A 22,858-nucleotide genomic window follows, 5' to 3' on the forward strand; every position below is an offset into this window, starting at 1 on the left:
TAAGTTTAAGTTTACCTTACAGAGATCTAACGGTAAGTGTTATCTTTGATTGACTGTTATCGAATTAAGAATGATCGACCAAATATCTTGTTAGTAATTCAGCCCACACCTGGTTTTGAAAGAACTTATTTACCAGTTAATGATACACCGTATAATGGAAATTGATTTCCTTCGAAGAAAACCAAATTACAAAATTATTTTGTCATTTCATATACGATACATTTTACATGGGACGGTTAACGTGGCACGTAGCACATTCGAAATCCTATTTGTATCCAATGTCACGATGCCCGTTAATCCATTAATTCAAATCGATTGTAAATGTTAATATTACGTATGAATTCTAATTGCAAGTACGTTGCGCGTATAGAACAACCTTGTGAAATGCATTAGGTCGTCGACACGGTAATCAGTGATCGATAATGCCACGATATTGAAAAATATCTCTGGAAGTACTTACGTACATGCGTTAAAAATCCTGATGAATACCAATAAATACACTGAGGCCCATTGTAAACCTTGGTAACACTTAAATAAATTATCGCAATAAAGACGACCCGTGTATGTACATAGTTTTTTCTTTTATAGTACGTGACACAATAAATTTAGTTAGATGCTCGTAAAATGTACAGAGTAAACTTTTTCAAGGAAGGAATATCGCACTCTTTGACGTAATTTTACTGCCTGAAGCTATGAAGCACTGTTGGCATAAGTGATAAATCGCCATAATTCGCCATAATAATAAGTTTATACGATGAATACTGCGTAATCATTTCACGATTTTATTCGAACTGAAAAAATCGGTCTCGAAAGCCCCAAATTGTTAAGATTGAACTCAATTTTGTCTGATTGTGAGCGGTGTTTGTTTTATACTATTGCTCTCTATAGTGAAAAAAACTGGAGCATTGATGTTTGTATTTTCTCATGCTACCGCAGAAAAGCACAAATTCTGTTTGAAGAATGCAATAACATGTATTTTTCCGCATACACCTATATTCTATCATCACGATTTATTAATAACAAATCACATTGAAGACACATCATCGACTTCATTGATATCGGTATAAACATACATAAAACAAGTATTTGGGCCAGCGCACAAAAAAACAAGTGAGTGATTTGGCTGATGTTGATGGGCCAGCTTATAAACTTCCTGCCCAGATGCACTTCGATCTCATAAAGCATCTACAAACGGAATTTCCATTTGTTTTTAATTTTGTTATTCAAATAACTTGAAAACCGTTGGTCCAATGAATTTGAAAACGTAGACCAAGAAAAACCCAGGTAATAACTTCTGCTCCTGTCCTTTATCTTCGAGAAAAGGAGGAGAACGAGAAGTTGAAAAAATGTGGAATTTACAAAATACCTATGGCAATAAATTATGGCGAGATAAGTGTCTAATCGATTGAGACGAATGTCGTTATGCTTAATACAAATTATTGTTTTAACTTTTTTCTCGTAATCAAATAATATTTTTATTAATTGCAAAAACATTTGATTTACCACAGTTGATCGCCATATTTGGTAAATCAAACAAACTGTTTCTCCGTTTTTTCGTAAAAGCATTAAATATTCGCGAGAGAAAGTCAAATTCTTTGTTAGAGGTATCATATAATCGATCAGTGAGAGCAGCGTATTGTTGTAAACTGTTATAGGAATAAGGTTTGCTCAATTTCTGTCAACAGTTTTCCATGTTTGTTTGACTACAAAGGAATGTTGTTTATACCATGATATTCAAACCAAGTGGAACAGTACATCAATCGAAAAAATTATTGTTTTGGTGATAGTTACTTCAATTTATTTTCCAATACATTGAACAATATTTTTGCGTAATCGCAATTATGGTTTGATTAATAAAAATTCTGTTGGTGCGTGAAACAATTTTTCCCCACTAAAGGTATCATTATATACATAGAGTTCAAAAGTGATATATTATAAATCGTGGCTAATTCACGGTCATGAATATTGAAGATTACGACGCGGTTTCGTTCGCGTGTGTAGGAATGTTGATTTGGTAGTCATCCAGCTCACTGAAATGACACTGCGACGTGACTAAACGAACGATTAATATTTTGAACGAGCAGGTTCCCTGCAACGCCAGACGTCAATGCCACAAGTTTATCCTCGTGTATTTTGCAAACAGATGTTAAATTATCCGTACTAGGATCCACGAAAGCCTACAACAATAAGTTTGCAGGTCAGTGCATACAAGAAGAAATTCCTTGGACCTGTAACTATTATATTCTACCTGCATACATATAAAGTCTTGAAATCTCACGAGCAAAACGTATGTCTCTATGTATATGTCATGTATTGTATAAACGACTGCTCTGCACCACGGTATTCACTGTACGTGCTTTAAGACCCTCACTGTGGTGCAGGGCGATGCACTTTCTTTCGGATCCGTTCTCGGTTTTTAGGGTCATGGGAGAAAGTGGTCGTCAGAGTGCACAAGTCTAAATATAGCCTTTATGCCACATAGTAACACACAAGTCGGTCGATTTAGTGGCCGCAATGACTGAGGTTTTTGAATCCTTCGTAATTATGCATTATTCTATGCCTGATATGTTCTATCGAGTTTCATATAAAAAAATCGCAGTAAAGAGGAACCAGAAAATTGTCGCGGGACAAAGCACCATCAATCATTTTCCGGATGAATTTTGTTGATGACAGTCTCGTTGTTATCGGAACTTTATTGCCACCGGCTACTTCATCGTTTTTACAGTTAAATTACCCGTACACCTAGCTTCTTTTCATAACATTCCAACGCTTCATACTAATTTCATACCACTAACTGATACATTAATGTTTTAACTACGCATTACATTATGCATGCAGCACGAACCTTTCGCCCGAAGATAACGTAATTCATATATATCTAATGAACAGACAGCGGCTTCCACAATTGCGATTTAGAGGCATCAATCGGCAAATTGATCAATCTAAATATTGTATTGATTCGTACTTCACCTTGAAACACAGATGGTTTGATTCGAAGAATCGGTTACGGAATATTTACTTCAATCCCGCGATTAACCGTTGTATTGATTTAATCAAGAATTGCGTAACTACTCAAATGGCATTTATCAGGTATAGAAAGTAACTGTATAGTTAGCAACACGCTCAAATATCATAGTAGTTCCGGAAGATACGTCAATCTTATATTTCCGCGTTTCGAATAATATTATTCCTTCTGCGGTTAGCAACACTGCGTTGCATTAATTAGGTAGGTATTGGTATCAATTATACAACCACGATCGTTTAAAGGCGAGCGTTGAAAATTATACCAGAGTTCTTACAATCGACATGGTGAAAGCGAGCGCTGAGCATGTGCCGATGAACAATGTGCTCACAGCAGTTATAAATCGGCCTTAAATCAAAGAAGCAAATTACAGCTTGAGTCACCGACCGTTCCAACTATTGTGCAAACAACGAGAAACATAATTTTACAACCTATACTCGAGGAAAGTAAACTTTGTAGTTCACTTACTTGTATGTCCCTAGGCTAACATCCGCATGCAATATACTTCGCTTGATATTTGTTATTGGACATTGTTCTGCTTCCCAAGACTCCTTCATCCTTCGTCTGCGGGTATACGCAATTTTCAAAAGCATATTGGATGCCCTAAAAGGGATAAAATCTTCCTGCAGATCAGCCCGAAGCTACAAGCTAGAATCCCAGCCGATGGTGCAACCACAAACCAGCTCAAATGTTGGTGAAAGTCGTGGTGTCAGTACCACCTTCCATCTACTGAAACCTCCGGTGATTGCAGTTGTCGCGTCCAGCAGAGTTGTCGCAGCATTCATGACCAAGTGTATAGTAAGTCATTGCTAAATGAAATTTTTTTTTTTCGATCATCCTGGATGATTTTTGAATGCTGAAGAAACTAATCCACAGAGAGTTTAATCTCAAAGGGATGATGGGTAGCGAGGCAAAAAAAATTTACGTAAGCCAAAGAATCGTGAGGTAGAGATATAGCATTGCGAAAACGTCATTTGAGAAACGACTGATTGACCCGACTGTAAGATGAATGTATGGGACCTTGACTGACCAGCAGTCACGTCAAGTGTTGATCCAACAGTTCGAATAAGGAGACGAAGCTGCAGTGAACTAATCGGTGTCTAGTGTTACGAAATAGTTACGAAACCTGAGCTGAGAGAGAAACGTGCCGCTATGAACAAAATCTAGCCTGGGAACATAGAGTTCTTTGACATCAATGTATATACGCTATCTATCCTACGGATATATTCGTTCCAAGATCGGCAAAGGGCTTTTGGACTTGGCCCTAGACTTGACCATCGCTGATCCCATCATCGTTCTCCTTTCACTTCGTGGAGAAAAACTTTTCACCGTATATCCTGGTTAGAACGGAATATGATCGCCCGAGAGGATACCGGCGTTCTCAGAGCTGTGAGGAACTCCGAGGGATCGGCGTCGACGTTGAATACTCTCCAGGGAGAAAGGTGAGTCTTCTGCAACGCATGCGCGTACGTTCTGCTGGGAATTGAATCAGCCTCAACAATACTGTCAACTAATTGTTGTATTCGAACAGGGGAACATCAGTCATGCGGTGAAGATTTCGAGGAATACCACTGCACGGCAACTGATACAGCCCTCGTGATTGGACCAGGTGTTTTGACAAATTGAACAATTTGGTGAGTCTGTACCTGCCGTTACTTTCTTCCCCTACGCACGTCTCTTTTCTTCTCAACCATTCTCTTTTCTCTTTACGAGAATCCCAGTCCTTTGCATGAATGCTTTAATGCCTTTGAAATTATTCAAATTTAATTCCCGCTACTTTGGATATGCATTTCAAATCCATTATGCGTACGCACACTTCGACACCCGATGGAATATCGCTATATAAATGGTGAAGCAACCCTTTCTTGTTTCAAATCTTTGCGTAAGTCACCTTACCGAAAACGGTAATACCGGTAAATGATGGGAAACTGTACTTTCAGTGGCATTTATTCACACACGTGCCAACAACTAACGACCTTTCACTTTGACTTCTGTTCTGCTTAATTATCAAACCAATTAGGTAGCTGAACAGGGTTGCCGCGTTATAGGTATTCACAAACCGAAAGTCTACATTGCTCAAATATTACCACAGGCGTAGATGGTAATTCACAATATCATTTTACACGAATGCACGCGCAAGAAGTACTCGCTGACATTTTGCAATTTTTGAAATTAATAATGCTGCAATGCTCGTAAATGTAGAAGTAGGTCGCCGGAATTTATATGTATCGTCCGTGACATGAGTTAAGCGAGCAAGAAATCTTTCACCGCTGTATCGCGTTCGCGAGCAATTTCTCAATGATTCTACCACAGATCAGAGTTGATGATAAATTTTTTTCCAACGAAAACTTGTATCATTTGAACCATCAGAAAGTCGGCATGGAAAATGAGTCATTAAGGCATTATATAATGAGTATGGAAGAACGGATTGAACTAGGACAGCTGTCGTTTTTAGGCCATTAGTACCAAGTCGAGACGCGAAGGTTCACCTGTTTTGGATCACATGAGCTGTACAACAAACATTAGTAATTTCTTCTTGCGGTAGATGCAATTTGAAAATTCAGCTGTATTCGATTGTTCCATAACGTCCGGAAACACGAACATTAATCATTATGCGTGCCAGTGGTCAACATCAGCAGCATTTAGTCGCAAAAACTAATATCGATATTTGCGGATTCAGAGAGAAATTTGACTTGTCTAAATTTGCTTTTAAATAATACCAACAGTTCAGATATTTACTGATAGACATGCCGTGAGCAAAATTCATCACAGCTGAATAATGAAAATTTTTTATATTGCACAGAGTAAACACAATTTATTGCTGCTTTTGCTTTCCGACATAATTTTTATGGCTCCAAAGCTTTTTGATTATTCAACGAAATAATTATTGTGTGAAATATTCAACGAAGACAAGGCACAAAAAACGAAGCAATTCTTTTAAATTTTTCAAATTTCTTCAGTTAGCATGAGATCATTTTACAACGCTGTATGGTAAATTCTTCATAGTCATTCTCCGCTTGTCTTACGTTAGTAAGCATAAATTTGAAATGTTTAATTTAGCAAAGCGCATCATGTCGATGGAAAAGTAAATAGCATCTTCACGGACAAGAATCGCTAAGTTAAGCGTCCTTGTATCGAATACCTTCAACTAAAAATGAGTACGTATGTACAATGCTATGGATGGTTCATGGCAGGTACGCGTTCGCAGACTGTAGATAGGCATAGGTATAAATTATCGAAAGTAAACAGTTTTGTAATTCTACAGTTGAGTTTATTGAACCTGTCCTGAGAGGTAGGACAAGAATTTCATAATTTCTGCCCTGATTTTTACCAGTCGAGGAATATAAGCGTATATTTAATGATATGAGCACTAAAATGACTAGCTCAATGAGACTGGCTTCATTTTTATTTCTGCTATTACCTATCTTGTTCAGAATCGTCAGATCGAGTGACTCGATCCGAAGTTGATCTGAAATTATAAGATATTATGACTGAAATTCACATGTAATTTTTTGCATGATTTATTTTGTAAAAAATCACATTATATATCACAAAAGCCTGATTGATCAGACAGACTAGATCAAAAATCGTACAGTGAACTATATAACTATTATACGATTTTTGATGTAGTATGTCTGATGATTCGTACTCTTTTAATTCGTTATGTAATATTTTACAAAATAAAGCATGGAATAGATTACACGTTAATTTCAGTCGTAACGTTTTATAATTTAACACATCATAATTTTTAGTAAAATTAAAATACATTTTTGGAGGCGCTATACGTGTGACTCGTTATAATCAAATGTATTGATGTTTTGAAAGAAAACACTTTACGATGGGTAAAAGTACATAGAGCAGAAAGCATTATTTCCTCAAGCCCTCATCACCGAAAGCGTCTCAACTTTCATATACTTGTCTCAGCAACCCTTTCATCGATACGTCCGCTTCGGCCAATTGTTCTCTCATGCACTAAATATCGTCGTATACGTTTCAGCATCTTTTGGGCCTCCGCTCACCCTCATGACCAGTTTTCTTCCAAGGAACCTTTGACAAGCTCATAATATTTGAACAACGAGCAAATGTACAGCATGGAATTGTTTAGTAAAATTGGAGTCTGTACTTTTACGCTGCGATTTTTTTTTCGCATATTTTTAGGGAGCCACCCGGAAACAGTCGTGTGTCGATGTCAGCTCCAGTCATGGTTTTTCTTGGGTTTTTACGGACACGGGTTTTGGTTTATTACTTTAAAGATTCCTAATTAAAATTCCAAACAGACTCTACGCAGCCAACGCCTCATTGCCACATTAACGCTAGCAGCCAATATTTTAGCATAACAATTCTCATGTCTGTTGAATTATGCATATTTACTTCAAGAGCAAGCCTTCAATTTACGAACAAATCCTTACGAACGCTAGGGTATAATACTATTAGCAAACCTGAGGACGGCTAATTTTACGTTTGCAGGTATACGCTGTTCGAGTACACATCAGCTGCAAGGTATTTCCCAGGAAATCGTAGTTTTTTTGAGAGCGCACGGATGTACTGTGGTATTGAATAATCAAGTGCTTAGGTAGACGAAAATATTTATGCCTGTACGAATGGTGAATATCGTTGGATGAAAATTGTGCATCCGTAGCATTTATTTTTCTCTTTTTCCATCTGTATAAAATACTCTCAGTTTTATTTCTTCGTCCATGCATAGTGTGGAGGTAATTTATATTCGATAAATTTTTTGGCAAAGTAAATTACATGATTTGTGTAATTTAAGATCGAGGAAGTAAGGTCAAAGTACCTATAGTGTCGAATCTATCCTGAAATTGCTTAAAAATTAGCTGGTCATAAATCAGTAATTAGAGTCAATCTTATAGTTTGAAATTGCTTAGAATCACTGGGCTATCTCAAGGAAATAACCATCTTAATCTTCCTATTTCGAAATCGAAAAAATTCAATGAAACAACAGGTCGTTAAAAATTTTCCTTGAAAAAATATCGTTTGTTTTTGAAAAATATGCCTTCGGCTCTTTAATGTTCTTCGTATAAAGTTCTCTCCAATACCGTGTAAATGTGTCTGTGCCTCATTCACACCCGCACGATTCATGTTTAGGATATGTTAATCGAAATTTGTTTATACAGAGTTGTGTCAATCTTGACTGTATTTAATTAACAGACTAGTGGAGAAAAAATGAGCACAGTTATTAAAATTCATGCAATTTGCTCTTTAGAATAAGACCTGTTCCTACGTTCTCATCGCAATTCTCGCTTTCGTTGCGAGAGAACGTCTGTAAAAAGCGTATGCAGTATTGATGATTAGCTAAAATCATTTAGCAATCCGTCAGATCAAGCTAGAGACGGAATTATAATTTAAGAGAATTAATTTTTGAATTTCACGATTTCGACATCACAGTGATCACAAGTCACACCATAATATTAGCACGAACCATGAATACGAGCTGTGCTATAATAAATACAATACACAATGCCATTATGCGCATAGTCTGCTCATTCGAGGAACTCTGATCTGTTCTGTCCGGATTACAAGCTACGGTTCACGCAATAATTTTCACTTTAAACGTCGAATGAATCGAATTAGACTTTATCCGTAATTTACTTGTACTCATTGAATAAAATTCGAAGACCAGCAATTTCACCGTTTTCAACGTGTTTCTCTATGATGAGAAGAAAAAATGGCCTTGTTACTCGTTGATGCGGTTGAGGGTCACCTTCGTGGTTCGAGTGAAAGTAAAATAGACGAAGGCTAGGAGAAGAAAGTGAATCTTCGTCCAGGGATCTGCTGCTTGAGCGAAGTTGAGTACGGATCCTGCAGGCGATACATGTTCTGTAGGCTTGTTGCTGCAGAAGCAGCTAGGTAACTTTCAAAATTGGTATAGCGTTCCGAGTAATTAGATTTAGGATGTAACCGTACGAGGATTCCCCTAATATAGCCGTGGGCGTGAACTAATAAGTTTTCCAGGTGTTTGGGGGGAAACTAAAGTGAAATGCCGAAATTTAGGTGAGGGACAAACGAATGCAGACGCGGCTACGTTGCTGCCGGTGGAGTTAAATTGGAGGGAAATCGTAGTGACCGGACTATTTCGGTTTTGGGCATACGACGATCAACACCTCAGTCCGTTTCGGTCTAGCTCCGTCGAGTGTCCTTCTCTTGGACTCAGTCAGTGCCATCGGTGAACAAGACCTGTGACGGTTGTGCGTTTAAACCTTCGAATTAATTTTACAATTCAAACATTTGTTATCCCCAACCAGCAGTGGCAACGAAAGCACTTTGTGAAATAATAATCGGTTTATAAAAATTCCCTACAAAGTGCCCTCTGCCAATCAGCAGTGAGTAATAATTATTTTTTTTTTCTTCAATATTAGAAACTATTTCAATAATTCAACTGTAACATAGCAGTTTCCTTTACTCAGATTCTTCATTTTAGTTCAGTCGAATTTTTTTTTTTTTTACAATTTTGTCTCCTCAGCTTATTTCTTTCTAATTTAATTTTTTATTCAGCTGTCCAGCTATACATATATATCTTAAGTTCCTCAAAACTTGCTGGTAAATTTGGTATTGGAATTCATTTGATTATACATTTGATTGTATATCTGTCTGCTGATCTATAAAATGAAATATTAACGGCACAGTTAGACAGTACCGTTAGACTGATATGTATTTAACGGTTTACATGATTTCCGGGATAATTTAGTGTCAGGTAGAAGATTCGATTAGAAAGCTGGTAGCCACACACATCAATGCGCGTCAGACTCATTATATGTGTGTTCACTTTCATTTTCTTTAGATCGCTTATTGGTTAACGTGGTCACGAATGTGCTTTTGTAATGTATTAGGAGATGATTATGAAATAGTGAGCACGGAGTTTCAATACGAAATTCGTTCCAAGTTTTGTTTTCGTTCGTGGTGAGAATTCGGAACAAGTCCATGACGGTACTCCTTCTCAAGGCCTCCTTGTATGAAAAATTGCCAACTATTAACGTAATCATTTTTTTGTTACGTAAAATGTACATGTAGTAATAATAATGTATATGTATAACACAGGAATCGAAAGTTTGTTAGACCGGAACAACATGCTCGCCATCTATAAATTGAAGTTTATACAATTTGTTACGTGGAACCTTCTTATGCATTTTACCCTTGTACTAACCGTTACATTTTCACGACTCCTGGTTCAGAAATTTTACATGAATGATTATGTCAAATATTCTGAGTGAAAGCAACCCATTTCGACTTTCCACATACGAAAGACGTTCTACCTTCGATCACTATAGTTACGTAAAAATTATAACTTGACATTTTATTTCAGGCAATGGGTATGGGAGGTCAGCATCAAGTGGAGGGCTATGAGTGCGGATTAAGTCCAGAAGCCCAGACTGCCGCAAGGGTAGAACTCAGAGAAGATGAGAAAACCCGTGAACATGCTCTCTCGCAACTTAGACACTGGATACTCAAGCATCCGAAAATCAAGAACTGCCGAACAGACGCAGTCTTTCTGCTCAGATTTCTTAGAACCAAAAAATTCAGCGTTCCTCTGGCCCAGGACATGATCGAACGATACCTCACCATCAGACAGCTGTACCCGAACTGGTTTCAAAATTTGGACATCAACGACCCTGCTATGGAAGCCATCATAGACAGCGGTTATCTGGTTCCTCTTCCTCAGAGGGACCGTCTTGGTCGCCAAGTTATCTTATCCTGTGCCGGTAAGAAGCTCTTGAATGCCCAACAATTAATTTTTTAACCTCACGTGGACAGAAAACGCTATATGAAACCGGCGTATTATCGTTTTGTTAACAATACACTGCATCTATTCGAGTATTCTATGTGCTACTTAACTTGATATTGGGAAAATTATAACGATATATTTAATATTGGCTGTAGGACGGTTCGATCCATACAAGTTCACATCAGCGCAAATGGCCAGGGCGCACAGTTTGGTGGTCGAAACTCTGATGGACGAAGAGGAAAATCAGGTTCATGGATACAGTCATGTGAACGACGAGTCTGGACTTACAATGGGCCATCTTAGTGCATGGTCGTTAACGGATATAAGGAATATGCTGAGGTGCATTCAAAACAGCACGCCAATGAGGCACAAGGAAACGCATTTCATTAACATTCCCAGCTATGCCACAAAGATCATTGAATTTGCAGTCTCACTTCTCAACGACAAGCTGAAAGGACGCGTTCTGGTAAGTGAGACTCAGAGCGAAATTGTTGGAGAAATTTGTAACGACGAAGGAAATGGTAGTCGACTAGGATGGTGCTGGATTTAGTTAACCATTCTGTTATTTCGTCTATTATAGGTGCACAAAAATCTCGATGAGCTGAAACTAGCAATCGACCCGAAAATTCTACCAAAAGAATACGGAGGCGATATCCCGATGGCGGAAATGATTGGTGAGTAATAGTATTCATCTTTATACAAGCATTTATTTATCCGTCTCGTTCATGCAACAGTCTCTTTATAACTTTCACACGGAAGCTGAGGGTATATATACCTTGTACGTAACGTAACAGTTTGCAATCGTAACGTGTCTTATTCTCGGTATTCAGCAACTTTCAAAACAACGCTGCGCGCAAAACGGGACGAACTCAAAGCCCTGGATGACATGTATATTGAGCTCTCTCCGAAAGAAAACTGCACGTCAACTACAAGTGATGGCTTGGGTGGTATATCTGGCTCATTCCGGAAGTTGGAAGTAGACTAATGCTTATAATTGAGTGTTTTAGTTGGGTGTAAATATTGATGTTATTGCGGCAGAACCGTTAAGGCCGAATTATTAAGTTCAGTTTATTATATATGTTAGTCATATTTTCACCGCCTTAAAAACAATCAGCCTAATCCGTGATTGATGAGTCACATACAATTGGAATATTCCACTTCAATTAATACATTCTTAACATTATACTCTCTGTCGTTACTCATTGAGGATTATTAATTTGTACATATGACAACCATGTCTGTTATATTCATTAAGTTCGCTATGCATTAATTTTATTTTAACTTACGAGTAGATTAGCTATAAGGGATACGTACGTTAGCAGACAATATCAATTATGTTGCCCTGCCGGTGGATTCAGTTACCTACAAATGTTTTCACGAGTCTCTAACAGAGCACCTTAGAAATAATTTAGATACAATTAATAATAAGCTATATATACATTATATGTTTAGTTTTGCATAACGTTTCGAAATGTAACCCTTATATGACTTACAGTATTTGACAATTTTAATACGTAAGTCGTTACTCGATGCAGAATAAATTAGAAAGTTTGATACCTGTAGATCTCGGCACGACGCGTTAAAACATTACGCAGTGACTTTGCGTTATAAACGATGAAATAATCGTGATTGGTGGATCGGCTCATTACTTGATAGAAATCCAGTAGTTGAATGTTTATCCTGCATCGTAAAATGTAAGAAGTATATGTACTTTCACCTGATGGTGATAAAAAATTATGATTGTGATAAGTATCTCGTAAATCACTGAAAATTGTACTCGGAATAAAGTGTCTAAAATTAAAAAGGAAAATTTATTCATATCGTTTAGAATTTTTATCATTTCTTTCCCCGAAAGATTTCATGTATTACGGGAAATTTCATTGGAAAGGAATGCGAAGATTTGTAATTCAATTTATTTTTAAGCGAAAGATGAGGTGACAACCCAATCACATTAAAATATCAATAGCATAAGAGTTAAGCGTACATTTGTATGACAAACTGTTTTCGATATCTTGAATTAAGAACTTCGTTTATTATTCATGATATGAGATGAACTTATTCATATGAAATGTTCACACTGTTCGATCAACGGATTGAGCAGCTTTTAATAAAATCAGCATCATATACAAATCAGTATTGACTGAAAGTTAATTTCGCGGAAGATGATCAGAATGGTTTATAGTCTGCAAGTAGTCAGTCCTATCAATATCTACTCTACTGATTACATGCAAGGCCTTCAACGATCAACGTTACCGATTTAGAAATTACCTTCATTGGCAATACGTGAATCGTGTAGATTAATCCTAGCATATCTGAAAAGGCACATACGGAATTTAATTCCAATATTGAGTAGTGAATGAATGCGGTTCTAAAAACTTTACCGTGTCATGGGCATATTTCAGGAGACTCTTTCTCTGAAGTTTGACACAGGCGTTTATCTCAAAGTACTATAGGGAGTGCATTATGAAATGAGATTAAAATCCGATGAATAATAAGCAAGAAATTTGATTTATTTTGTTCATAAAATCACAACGCGATCACACTACATCTCACTGTGATAAATGATGAGTGCAATCTACGTATAAAACTATCGAGTACAAAATCATACACAACAATCACCATATACCCAGAGTGTAAAGTTGCACAGTAATGCGGCTGGACGATTGAATTACTTGTGCAAATTAATATAGATTAGATTATGGACGTCAAAATATTCATTGGTGCTTTGTTCCTGTTATTGTCGGTGAAAAATGCCGTACCAAGAGCCTGATCACCATTGCAGTGCTGGAAGAATTTCATTAATTGTATATTGGTGGCAAAATCAAATATCAACATAATCTCACGTGTAGTGAACCTTAACATCCCTACCAAATCTCAATGCACCTATTACCTTATGACAGTAATCACACCAGCAGGCATAACTTTTCTAGAATTATAGAACCGGTAGCCCATTATGCCGCCAAGAGTTGCGCTAGTACCCAACAACATCCCATAGTTGTTTGGGTCCTGGGTAGTTTGGTATGCTCCAAAACCCAACAGTGAACCAAACAAAAGTCCAGCACCCAATGATGGAATTGAATCTGTGGAAATAAATTTCAAGAATTACATCTCAATTTCGAAGAAGCCAATTAGCTGCGATCGATGTAAGTTAATATGAAAATTGGAACTTGTTATGAAAAAATAACAAAATACTGTAAATCCTACGTGCCCTAAAATGGAGTAACACGTTATAGATAAGACACCTTATGAAAGCTGCCAAGTTTGAATCGATGAAGATAAGGCACAGATATCATAGGAAAGAAATCATGAATGTGATCTAGCTATAGACCGATACATATCGGGTCAACAAAAATGTACGAAAATTGATGACAGAAGAAATAGCAATGATTGCACATACGCTACTAAACAATTGAGAAATGACGATGGATGAACGAAATCGAAACAAAATAATTTGTTTCATTGTTAGTGATATCATGCACGAAATAGGTATCAATTGATATCACAAAGCCGACAGCGAACTAACGTGAGAGTGCAAAAAATAAGTCTAAGCGCATGGCAATTTCAGAACAAGGAAGTTATGATATACTTACTAGATTTGACATAACCCATTATGCCTCCCGCAGCAACAGTAGCGGCATACGCAAACCCGGGAATATCCAAAGGCATTTTTAGTGAATAATTTCAAGCGATTCTTTTACGTTACGTGAGACCCCAGACCGTCTGCCTGTCACGCAAGACTTTAATCTTGAATTGAGCTGGTAATAATTGATGTGATAAGACCGGAGACTACCGGCTGGATTCGAAATCACGATGAATGACGACGGAGAGAAGCGGAAGAGAGCTCACGCGACACGCTCACGTTTTCTCGGAACCCCGGTTTCGTACCATCCGCTGACACGATATGGGTCGGTGATCGTATGTCGGTAACCGAACAATATCTTTGCCATACTTAACAACAGAGAAGCAGGGAATGATACAGGATACCATTAATGGAGATCCTGAATCGAACTTGAACAAATTAAAAGCATCCGCTGCATCCATAATACTGATCGCATGTAGAGTATTTATCGGTTACCGACATCGTTGACTGAAGATGCATATCTTCAGTCGACGCCGACATGAAATTACCGACCACGCACCCGAATGGTTGATTCTAAAAACCATTGACAAATCCTGAATGAACGTAAAAACCCATTCGGTGTCAGACGTCGCTACGAGATCGGAGGCTGTGGCGCGCACAGCACCAACACTGTAGTTAGTTTTAAGGCCCCGCTGACCTGACATGTCAGAAATAGTGAAATAGCCTAGACGAATTCTGCGATAACGAGAGTATGAATCTTACTCGAAAATATTTTGAATAGTAGCTTGAATAATAGTGAACGTGTGAATCTCAGTCACTGCTCAGGCAAATCGCTGATGATGTTTATAATATAGAATGATGAAGTGAAGGAAATCATGCAACAACGAACATGGCCGATCGGAGCTACCGCATGTTGAATATTCACTGATTGCACTGTTCCGCGATTTCTTTCACCCTCGCCATAGAGATTCACGTGTTCGAAAGCACACACGTTATCCATGAAAACTTATACTATCAGTTATGCAAAAAAGCGTAGGACCAACAGCAGAGAAATGACGACGGAAATCTGCAGTTTTTCGGCTGTAACTTTCCAGGCGCTGCTCGCAGCATATTGGGACTGCGCTCAATCGATTTCTCTCGCAAAATTACGTCGGAATAGTGCCTTGAGAAATCAATTCCAGACTTTTTCAGAATCGTCAAAATTTTCGACAAAAATCCAAAGGGGTTAGCCTTAGTTTTTTCTCGATTTTCGGAGCTGAAAATTTTGCGTTTCCGAATCGATTTGTATGACCCTTTCTAGAGTAATTCGACCACCAGGAACTCAAAAAACACATGCAAAAGAGCGTAGGACCAACAGCAGAGAAATGACGACGAAAATCTGCAGTTTTTCGGCTGTAACTTTCCAGGCGCTGCTCGCAGCGTATCGGGACTGCGCTCAATCGATTTCTCTCGCAAAATTACGTCGGAATAGTGCCTTGAGAAATCAATTCCAGCCTTTTTCAGAATCGTCCAAATTTTCGACAAAAATCCAAAGGGGTTAGCCTTAGTTTTTTCTCGATTTTTGGAGCTGAAAATTTTGCGTTTCCGAATCGATTTGTATGACCCTTTCTAGAGTAATTCGACCACCAGGAACTCAAAAAACACATGCAAAAGGGCGTAGGACCAACAGCAGAGAAATGACGACGGAAATCTGCAGTTTTTCGGCTGTAACTTTCCAGGCGCTGCTCGCAGCGTATTGGGACTGCGCTCAATCGAATTCTCTCGCAAAATTACGTCGCAATAGTGCCTTGAGAAATCAATTCCAGCCTTTTTCAGAATCGTCAAAATTTTCGACAAAAATCCAAAGGGGTTAGCCTTAGTTTTTTCTCGATTTTTAGAGCTGAGAATTTTGCGTCTCTGAATCATTTTGTATGACCCTTTCTAGAGTAATTCGACCACCAGGAACTCAAAAAACACATGCAAAAGAGCGTAGGACCAACAGCAGAAAAATGACGACGAAAATCTGCAGTTTTTCGGCTGTAACTTTCCAGGCGCTGCTCGCAGCATATTGGGACTGCGCTCAATCGATTTCTCTCGCAAAATTCCGTCGGAATAGTGCCTTGAGAAATCAATTCCAGCCTTTTTCAGAATCGTCAAAATTTTCGACAAAAATCCAAAGGGGTTAGCCTTAGTTTTTTCTCGATTTTCGGAGCTGAAAATTTTGCGTTTCCGAATCGATTTGTATGACCCTTTCTAGAGTAATTCGACCACCAGGAACTCAAAAAACACATGCAAAAGAGCGTAGGACCAACAGCAGAGAAATGACGACGAAAATCTGCAGTTTTTCGGCTGTAACTTTCCAGGCGCTGCTCGCAGCGTATCGGGACTGCGCTCAATCGATTGCTCTCGCAAAATTACGTCGGAATAGTGCCTTGAGAAATCAATTCCAGCCTTTTTCAAAATCGTCGGAATTTTCGACAAAAATCCGAAGGGGTTAGCCTTAGTTTTTTCTCGATTTTTGGAGCTGAAAATTTTGCGTTTCCGAATCGATTTGTATGACCCTTTCTAGAGTAATTCGACCACCAGGAACTCAAAAAACACATGCAAAAGGGCGTAGGACCAACAGCAGAGAAATGACGACGGAAATCTGCAGTTTTTCGGCTGTAACTTTCCAGGCGCTGCTCGCAGCGTATTGGGACTGCGCTCAATCGAATTCTCTCGCAAAATTACGTCGGAATAGTGCCTTGAGAAATCAATTTCAGCCTTTTTCAGAATCGTCAAAATTTTCGACAAAAATCCAAAGGGGTTAGCCTTAGTTTTTTCTCGATTTTTAGAGCTGAGAATTTTGCGTCTCTGAATCATTTTGTATGACCCTTTCTAGAGTAATTCGACCACCAGGAACTCAAAAAACACATGCAAAAGAGCGTAGGACCAACAGCAGAAAAATGACGACGAAAATCTGCAGTTTTTCGGCTGTAACTTTCCAGGCGCTGCTCGCAGCATATTGGGACTGCGCTCAATCGATTTCTCTCGCAAAATTACGTCGGAATAGTGCCTTGAGAAATCAATTCCAGCCTTTTTCAGAATCGTCAAAATTTTCGACAAAAATCCAAAGGGGTTAGCCTTAGTTTTTTCTCGATTTTCGGAGCTGAAAATTTTGCGTTTCCGAATCGATTCGTATGACCCTTTCTAGAGTAATTCGACCACCAGGAACCCAAAAAACACATGCAAAAGAGCCTAGGACCAACAGCAGAGAAATGACGACGGAAATCTGCAGTTTTTCGGCTGTAACTTTCCAGGCGCTGCTCGCAGCGTATTGGGACTGCGCTCAATCGATTTCTCTCGCAAAATTACGTCGGAATAGTGCCTTGAGAAATCAATTCCAGCCTTTTTCAGAATCGTCAAAATTTTCGACAAAAATCCAAAGGGGTTAGCCTTAGTTTTTTCTCGATTTTTAGAGCTGAGAATTTTGCGTCTCTGAATCATTTTGTATGACCCTTTCTAGAGTAATTCGACCACCAGGAACTCAAAAAACACATGCAAAAGAGCGTAGGACCAACAGCAGAAAAATGACGACGAAAATCTGCAGTTTTTCGGCTGTAACTTTCCAGGCGCTGCTCGCAGCATATTGGGACTGCGCTCAATCGATTTCTCTCGCAAAATTACGTCGGAATAGTGCCTTGAGAAATCAATTCCAGCCTTTTTCAGAATCGTCAAAATTTTCGACAAAAATCCAAAGGGGTTAGCCTTAGTTTTTTCTCGATTTTCGGAGCTGAAAATTTTGCGTTTCCGAATCGATTCGTATGACCCTTTCTAGAGTAATTCGACCACCAGGAACCCAAAAAACACATGCAAAAGAGCGTAGGACCAACAGCAGAGAAATGACGACGGAAATCTGCAGTTTTTCGGCTGTAACTTTCCAGGCGCTGCTCGCAGCGTATTGGGACTGCGCTCAATCGATTTCTCTCGCAAAATTACGTCGGAATAGTGCCTTGAGAAATCGATTCCAGCCTTTTTCAGAATCGTCAAAATTTTCGACAAAAATCCAAAGGGGTTAGCCTTAGTTTTTTCTCGATTTTTAGAGCTGAGAATTTTGCGTCTCTGAATCATTTTGTATGACCCTTTCTAGAGTAATTCGACCACCAGGAACTCAAAAAACACATGCAAAAGAGCGTAGGACCAACAGCAGAAAAATGACGACGAAAATCTGCAGTTTTTCGGCTGTAACTTTCCAGGCGCTGCTCGCAGCATATTGGGACTGCGCTCAATCGATTTCTCTCGCAAAATTACGTCGGAATAGTGCCTTGAGAAATCAATTCCAGCCTTTTGCAGAATTGTCAAAATTTTCGACAAAAATCCAAAGGGGTTAGCCTTAGTTTTTTCTCGATTTTCGGAGCTGAAAATTTTGCGTTTCCGAATCGATTTGTATGACCCTTTCTAGAGTAATTCGACCACCAGGAACTCAAAAAACACATGCAAAAGAGCGTAGGACCAACAGCAGAGAAATGACGACGAAAATCTGCAGTTTTTCGGCTGTAACTTTCCAGGCGCTGCTCGCAGCGTATCGGGACTGCGCTCAATCGATTTCTCTCGCAAAATTACGTCGGAATAGTGCCTTGAGAAATCAATTCCAGCCTTTTTCAGAATCGTCAAAATTTTCGACAAAAATCCAAAGGGGTTAGCCTTAGTTTTTTCTCGATTTTCGGAGCTGAAAATTTTGCGTTTCCGAATCGATTTGTATGACCCTTTCTAGAGTAATTCGACCACCAGGAACTCAAAAAACACATGCAAAAGAGCGTAGGACCAACAGCAGAGAAATGACGACGAAAATCTGCAGTTTTTCGGCTGTAACTTTCCAGGCGCTGCTCGCAGCGTATCGGGACTGCGCTCAATCGATTTCTCTCGCAAAATTACGTCGGAATAGTGCCTTGAGAAATCAATTCCAGCCTTTTTCAGAATCGTCGAAATTTTCGACAAAAATCCAAAGGGGTTAGCCTTAGTTTTTTCTCGATTTTTGGAGCTGAAAATTTTGCGTTTCCGAATCGATTTGTATGACCCTTTCTAGAGTAATTCGACCACCAGGAACTCAAAAAACACATGCAAAAGGGCGTAGGACCAACAGCAGAGAAATGACGACGGAAATCTGCAGTTTTTCGGCTGTAACTTTCCAGGCGCTGCTCGCAGCGTATTGGGACTGCGCTCAATCGATTTCTCTCGCAAAATTACGTCGGAATAGTGCCTTGAGAAATCAATTCCAGCCTTTTTCAAAATCGTCGAAATTTTCGACAAAAATCCGAAGGGGTTAGCCTTAGTTTTTTCTCGATTTTTGGAGCTGAAAATTTTGCGTTTCTGAATCGATTTGTATGACCCTTTCTAGAGTAATTCGACCACCAGGAACTCGAAAAACACATGCAAAAGAGCGTAGGACCAACAGCAGAGAAATGACGACGGAAATCTGCAGTTTTTCGGCTGTAACTTTCCAGGCGCTGCTCGCAGCGTATCGGGACTGCGCTCAATCGATTTCTCTCGCAAAATTACGTCGGAATAGTGCCTTGAGAAATCAATACCAGCCTTTTTCAGAATCGTCGAAATTTTCGACAAAAATCCAAAGGGGTTGGCCTTAGTTTTTTCTCGATTTTTGGAGCTGAAAATTTTGCGTTTTCGAATCGATTTAAATGACCCTTTCTGGAGCAATTCGACCACCAGGAACTCTAAAAACACATGCAAAAGAGCGTAGGACCAACAGCAGAAAAATGACGACGAAAATCTGCAGTTTTTCGGCTGTAACTTTCCAGGCGCTGCTCGCAGCATATTGGGACTGCGCTCAATCGATTTCTCTCGCAAAATTCCGTCGGAATAGTGCCTTGAGAAATCAATTCCAGCCTTTTTCAGAATCGTCAAAATTTTCGACAAAAATCCAAAGGGGTTAGCCTTAGTTTTTTCTCGATTTTCGGAGCTGAAAATTTTGCGTTTCCGAATCGATTTGTATGACCCTTTCTAGAGTAATTCGACCACCAGGAACTCAAAAAACACATGCAAAAGGGCGTAGGACCAACAGCAGAGAAATGACGACGGAAATCTGCAGTTTTTCGGCTGTAACTTTCCAGGCGCTGCTCGCAGCGTATTGGGACTGCGCTCAATCGATTTCTCTCGCAAAATTACGTCGGAATAGTGCCTTGAGAAATCAATTCCAGCCTTTTTCAAAATCGTCGGAATTTTCGACAAAAATCCGAAGGGGTTAGCCTCAGTTTTTTCTCGATTTTTTAAGCTGAAAATTTTGCGTTTCTGAATCGATTTGTATGACCCTTTCTAGAGTAATTCGACCACCAGGAACTCAAAAAACACATGCAAAAGAGCGTAGGACCAACAGCAGAGAAATGACGTCGGAAATCTGCAGTTTTTCGGCTGTAACTTTTCAGGCGCTGCTCGCAGCGTATTGGGACTGCGCCTAATCGATTTCTCTCGCAAAATTACGTCGGAATAGTGTCTTGAGAAATCAATTCCAGCCTTTTTCAGAATCGTCGAAATTTTCGACAAAAATCCAAAGGGGTTAGCCTTAGTTTTTTCTCGATTTTTGGAGCTGAAAATTTTGCGTTTTCGAATCGATTTGAATGACCCTTTCTGGAGCAATTCAAACACCAGGAACCCAAAAAACACATGCAAAAGAGCGTAGGACCAACAGCAGAGAAATGACGACGGAAATCTGCAGTTTTTCGGCTGTAACTTTCCAGGCGCTGCTCGCAGCGTATCGGGACTGCGCTCAATCGATTTCTCTCGCAAAATTACGTCGGAATAGTGCCTTGAGAAATCAATTCCAGCCTTTTTCAGAATCGTCGAAATTTTCGACAAAAATCCAAAGGGGTTAGCCTTAGTTTTTTCTCGATTTTTGGAGCTGAAAATTTTGCGTTTCCGAATCGATTTGTATGACCCTTTTTAGAGTAATTCGACCACCAGGAACTCCAAAAACACATGCAAAAGAGCGTAGGACCAACAGCAGAGAAATGACGACGGAAATCTGCAGTTTTTCGGCTGTAACTTTCCAGGCGCTGCTCGCAGCGTATTGGGACTGCGCTCAATCGAATTCTCTCGCAAAATTACGTCGGAATAGTGCCTTGATAAATCAATTCCAGCCTTTTTCAGAATCGTCAAAATTTTCGACAAAAATCCAAAGGGGTTAGCCTTAGTTTTTTCTCGATTTTCGGAGCTGAAAATTTTGCGTTTCCGAATCGATTTGTATGACCCTTTCTAGAGTAATTCGACCACCAGGAACTCAAAAAACACATGCAAAAGAGCGTAGGACCAACAGCAGAGAAATGACGACGAAAATCTGCAGTTTTTCGGCTGTAACTTTCCAGGCGCTGCTCGCAGCGTATCGGGACTGCGCTCAATCGATTTCTCTCGCAAAATTACGTCGGAATAGTGCCTTGAGAAATCAATTCCAGCCTTTTTCAGAATCGTCAAAATTTTCGACAAAAATCCAAAGGGGTTAGCCTTAGTTTTCTCTCGATTTTCGGAGCTGAAAATTTTGCGTTTCCGAATCGATTTGTATGACCCTTTCTAGAGTAATTCGACCACCAGGAACTCAAAAAACACATGCAAAAGAGCGTAGGACCAACAGCAGAGAAATGACGACGAAAATCTGCAGTTTTTCGGCTGTAACTTTCCAGGCGCTGCTCGCAGCGTATCGGGACTGCGCTCAATCGATTTCTCTCGCAAAATTACGTCGGAATAGTGCCTTGAGAAATCAATTCCAGCCTTTTTCAGAATCGTCGAAATTTTCGACAAAAATCCAAAGGGGTTAGCCTTAGTTTTTTCTCGATTTTTGGAGCTGAAAATTTTGCGTTTCCGAATCGATTTGTATGACCCTTTCTAGAGTAATTCGACCACCAGGAACTCAAAAAACACATGCAAAAGGGCGTAGGACCAACAGCAGAGAAATGACGACGGAAATCTGCAGTTTTTCGGCTGTAACTTTCCAGGCGCTGCTCGCAGCGTATTGGGACTGCGCTCAATCGAATTCTCTCGCAAAATTACGTCGGAATAGTGCCTTGAGAAATCAATTTCAGCCTTTTTCAGAATCGTCAAAATTTTCGACGAAAATCCAAAGGGGTTAGCCTTAGTTTTTTCTCGATTTTTGGAGCTGAGAATTTTGCGTCTCTGAATCATTTTGTATGACCCTTTCTAGAGTAATTCGACCACCAGGAACTCAAAAAACACATGCAAAAGAGCGTAGGACCAACAGCAGAAGAATGACGACGAAAATCTGCAGTTTTTCGGCTGTAACTTTCCAGGCGCTGCTCGCAGCATATTGGGACTGCGCTCAATCGATTTCTCTCGCAAAATTACGTCGGAATAGTGCCTTGAGAAATCAATTCCAGCCTTTTTCAGAATCGTCAAAATTTTCGACAAAAATCCAAAGGGGTTAGCCTTAGTTTTTTCTCGATTTTCGGGGCTGAAAATTTTGCGTTTCCGAATCGATTCGTATGACCCTTTCTAGAGTGATTCGACCACCAGGAACTCAAAAAACACATGCAAA

General features: G+C 39.3%; 2 protein-coding genes across 4 annotated transcripts; one reads left to right on the plus strand and one right to left on the minus strand.

Annotated features, from left to right (window-relative positions):
- The first annotated feature begins 4,269 nt into the window (after nucleotides 1-4,269).
- Nucleotides 4,270-12,585, plus strand: LOC124407602 (clavesin-2). Of its 3 annotated transcripts, XM_046883895.1 has the most exons (6): nucleotides 4,270-4,464; nucleotides 4,554-4,656; nucleotides 10,344-10,740; nucleotides 10,919-11,229; nucleotides 11,344-11,437; nucleotides 11,594-12,585. In XM_046883895.1, the coding sequence occupies exons 3-6, from the start codon at nucleotides 10,347-10,349 to the stop codon at nucleotides 11,746-11,748; spliced, it is 954 nt and encodes a 317-aa protein (XP_046739851.1). In that variant the 5' UTR covers nucleotides 4,270-4,464; nucleotides 4,554-4,656; nucleotides 10,344-10,346; the 3' UTR covers nucleotides 11,749-12,585. The 3 variants fall into 3 exon arrangements, with proteins under 3 accessions (XP_046739851.1, XP_046739853.1, XP_046739852.1); XM_046883897.1 differs by lacking the exons at nucleotides 4,270-4,464; nucleotides 4,554-4,656 and adding an exon at nucleotides 8,700-8,890; XM_046883896.1 differs by lacking the exons at nucleotides 4,270-4,464; nucleotides 4,554-4,656 and adding an exon at nucleotides 9,107-9,363.
- Nucleotides 12,586-13,252: 667 nt separating this feature from the next.
- LOC124407615 (transmembrane protein 14C) lies at nucleotides 13,253-14,594 on the minus strand. Its single transcript, XM_046883913.1, has 3 exons — nucleotides 14,354-14,594; nucleotides 13,654-13,843; nucleotides 13,253-13,547 (listed from the first exon to the last, which is right to left on the minus strand). The coding sequence occupies exons 1-3, from the start codon at nucleotides 14,427-14,429 to the stop codon at nucleotides 13,478-13,480; spliced, it is 336 nt and encodes a 111-aa protein (XP_046739869.1). The 5' UTR covers nucleotides 14,430-14,594; the 3' UTR covers nucleotides 13,253-13,477.
- Nucleotides 14,595-22,858: the final 8,264 nt, after the last annotated feature.

The sequence above is a fragment of the Diprion similis genome, chromosome 6 (assembly GCF_021155765.1).
Source record: "Diprion similis isolate iyDipSimi1 chromosome 6, iyDipSimi1.1, whole genome shotgun sequence".
NCBI classification, from domain to species: Eukaryota; Metazoa; Arthropoda; class Insecta; order Hymenoptera; family Diprionidae; genus Diprion; species Diprion similis.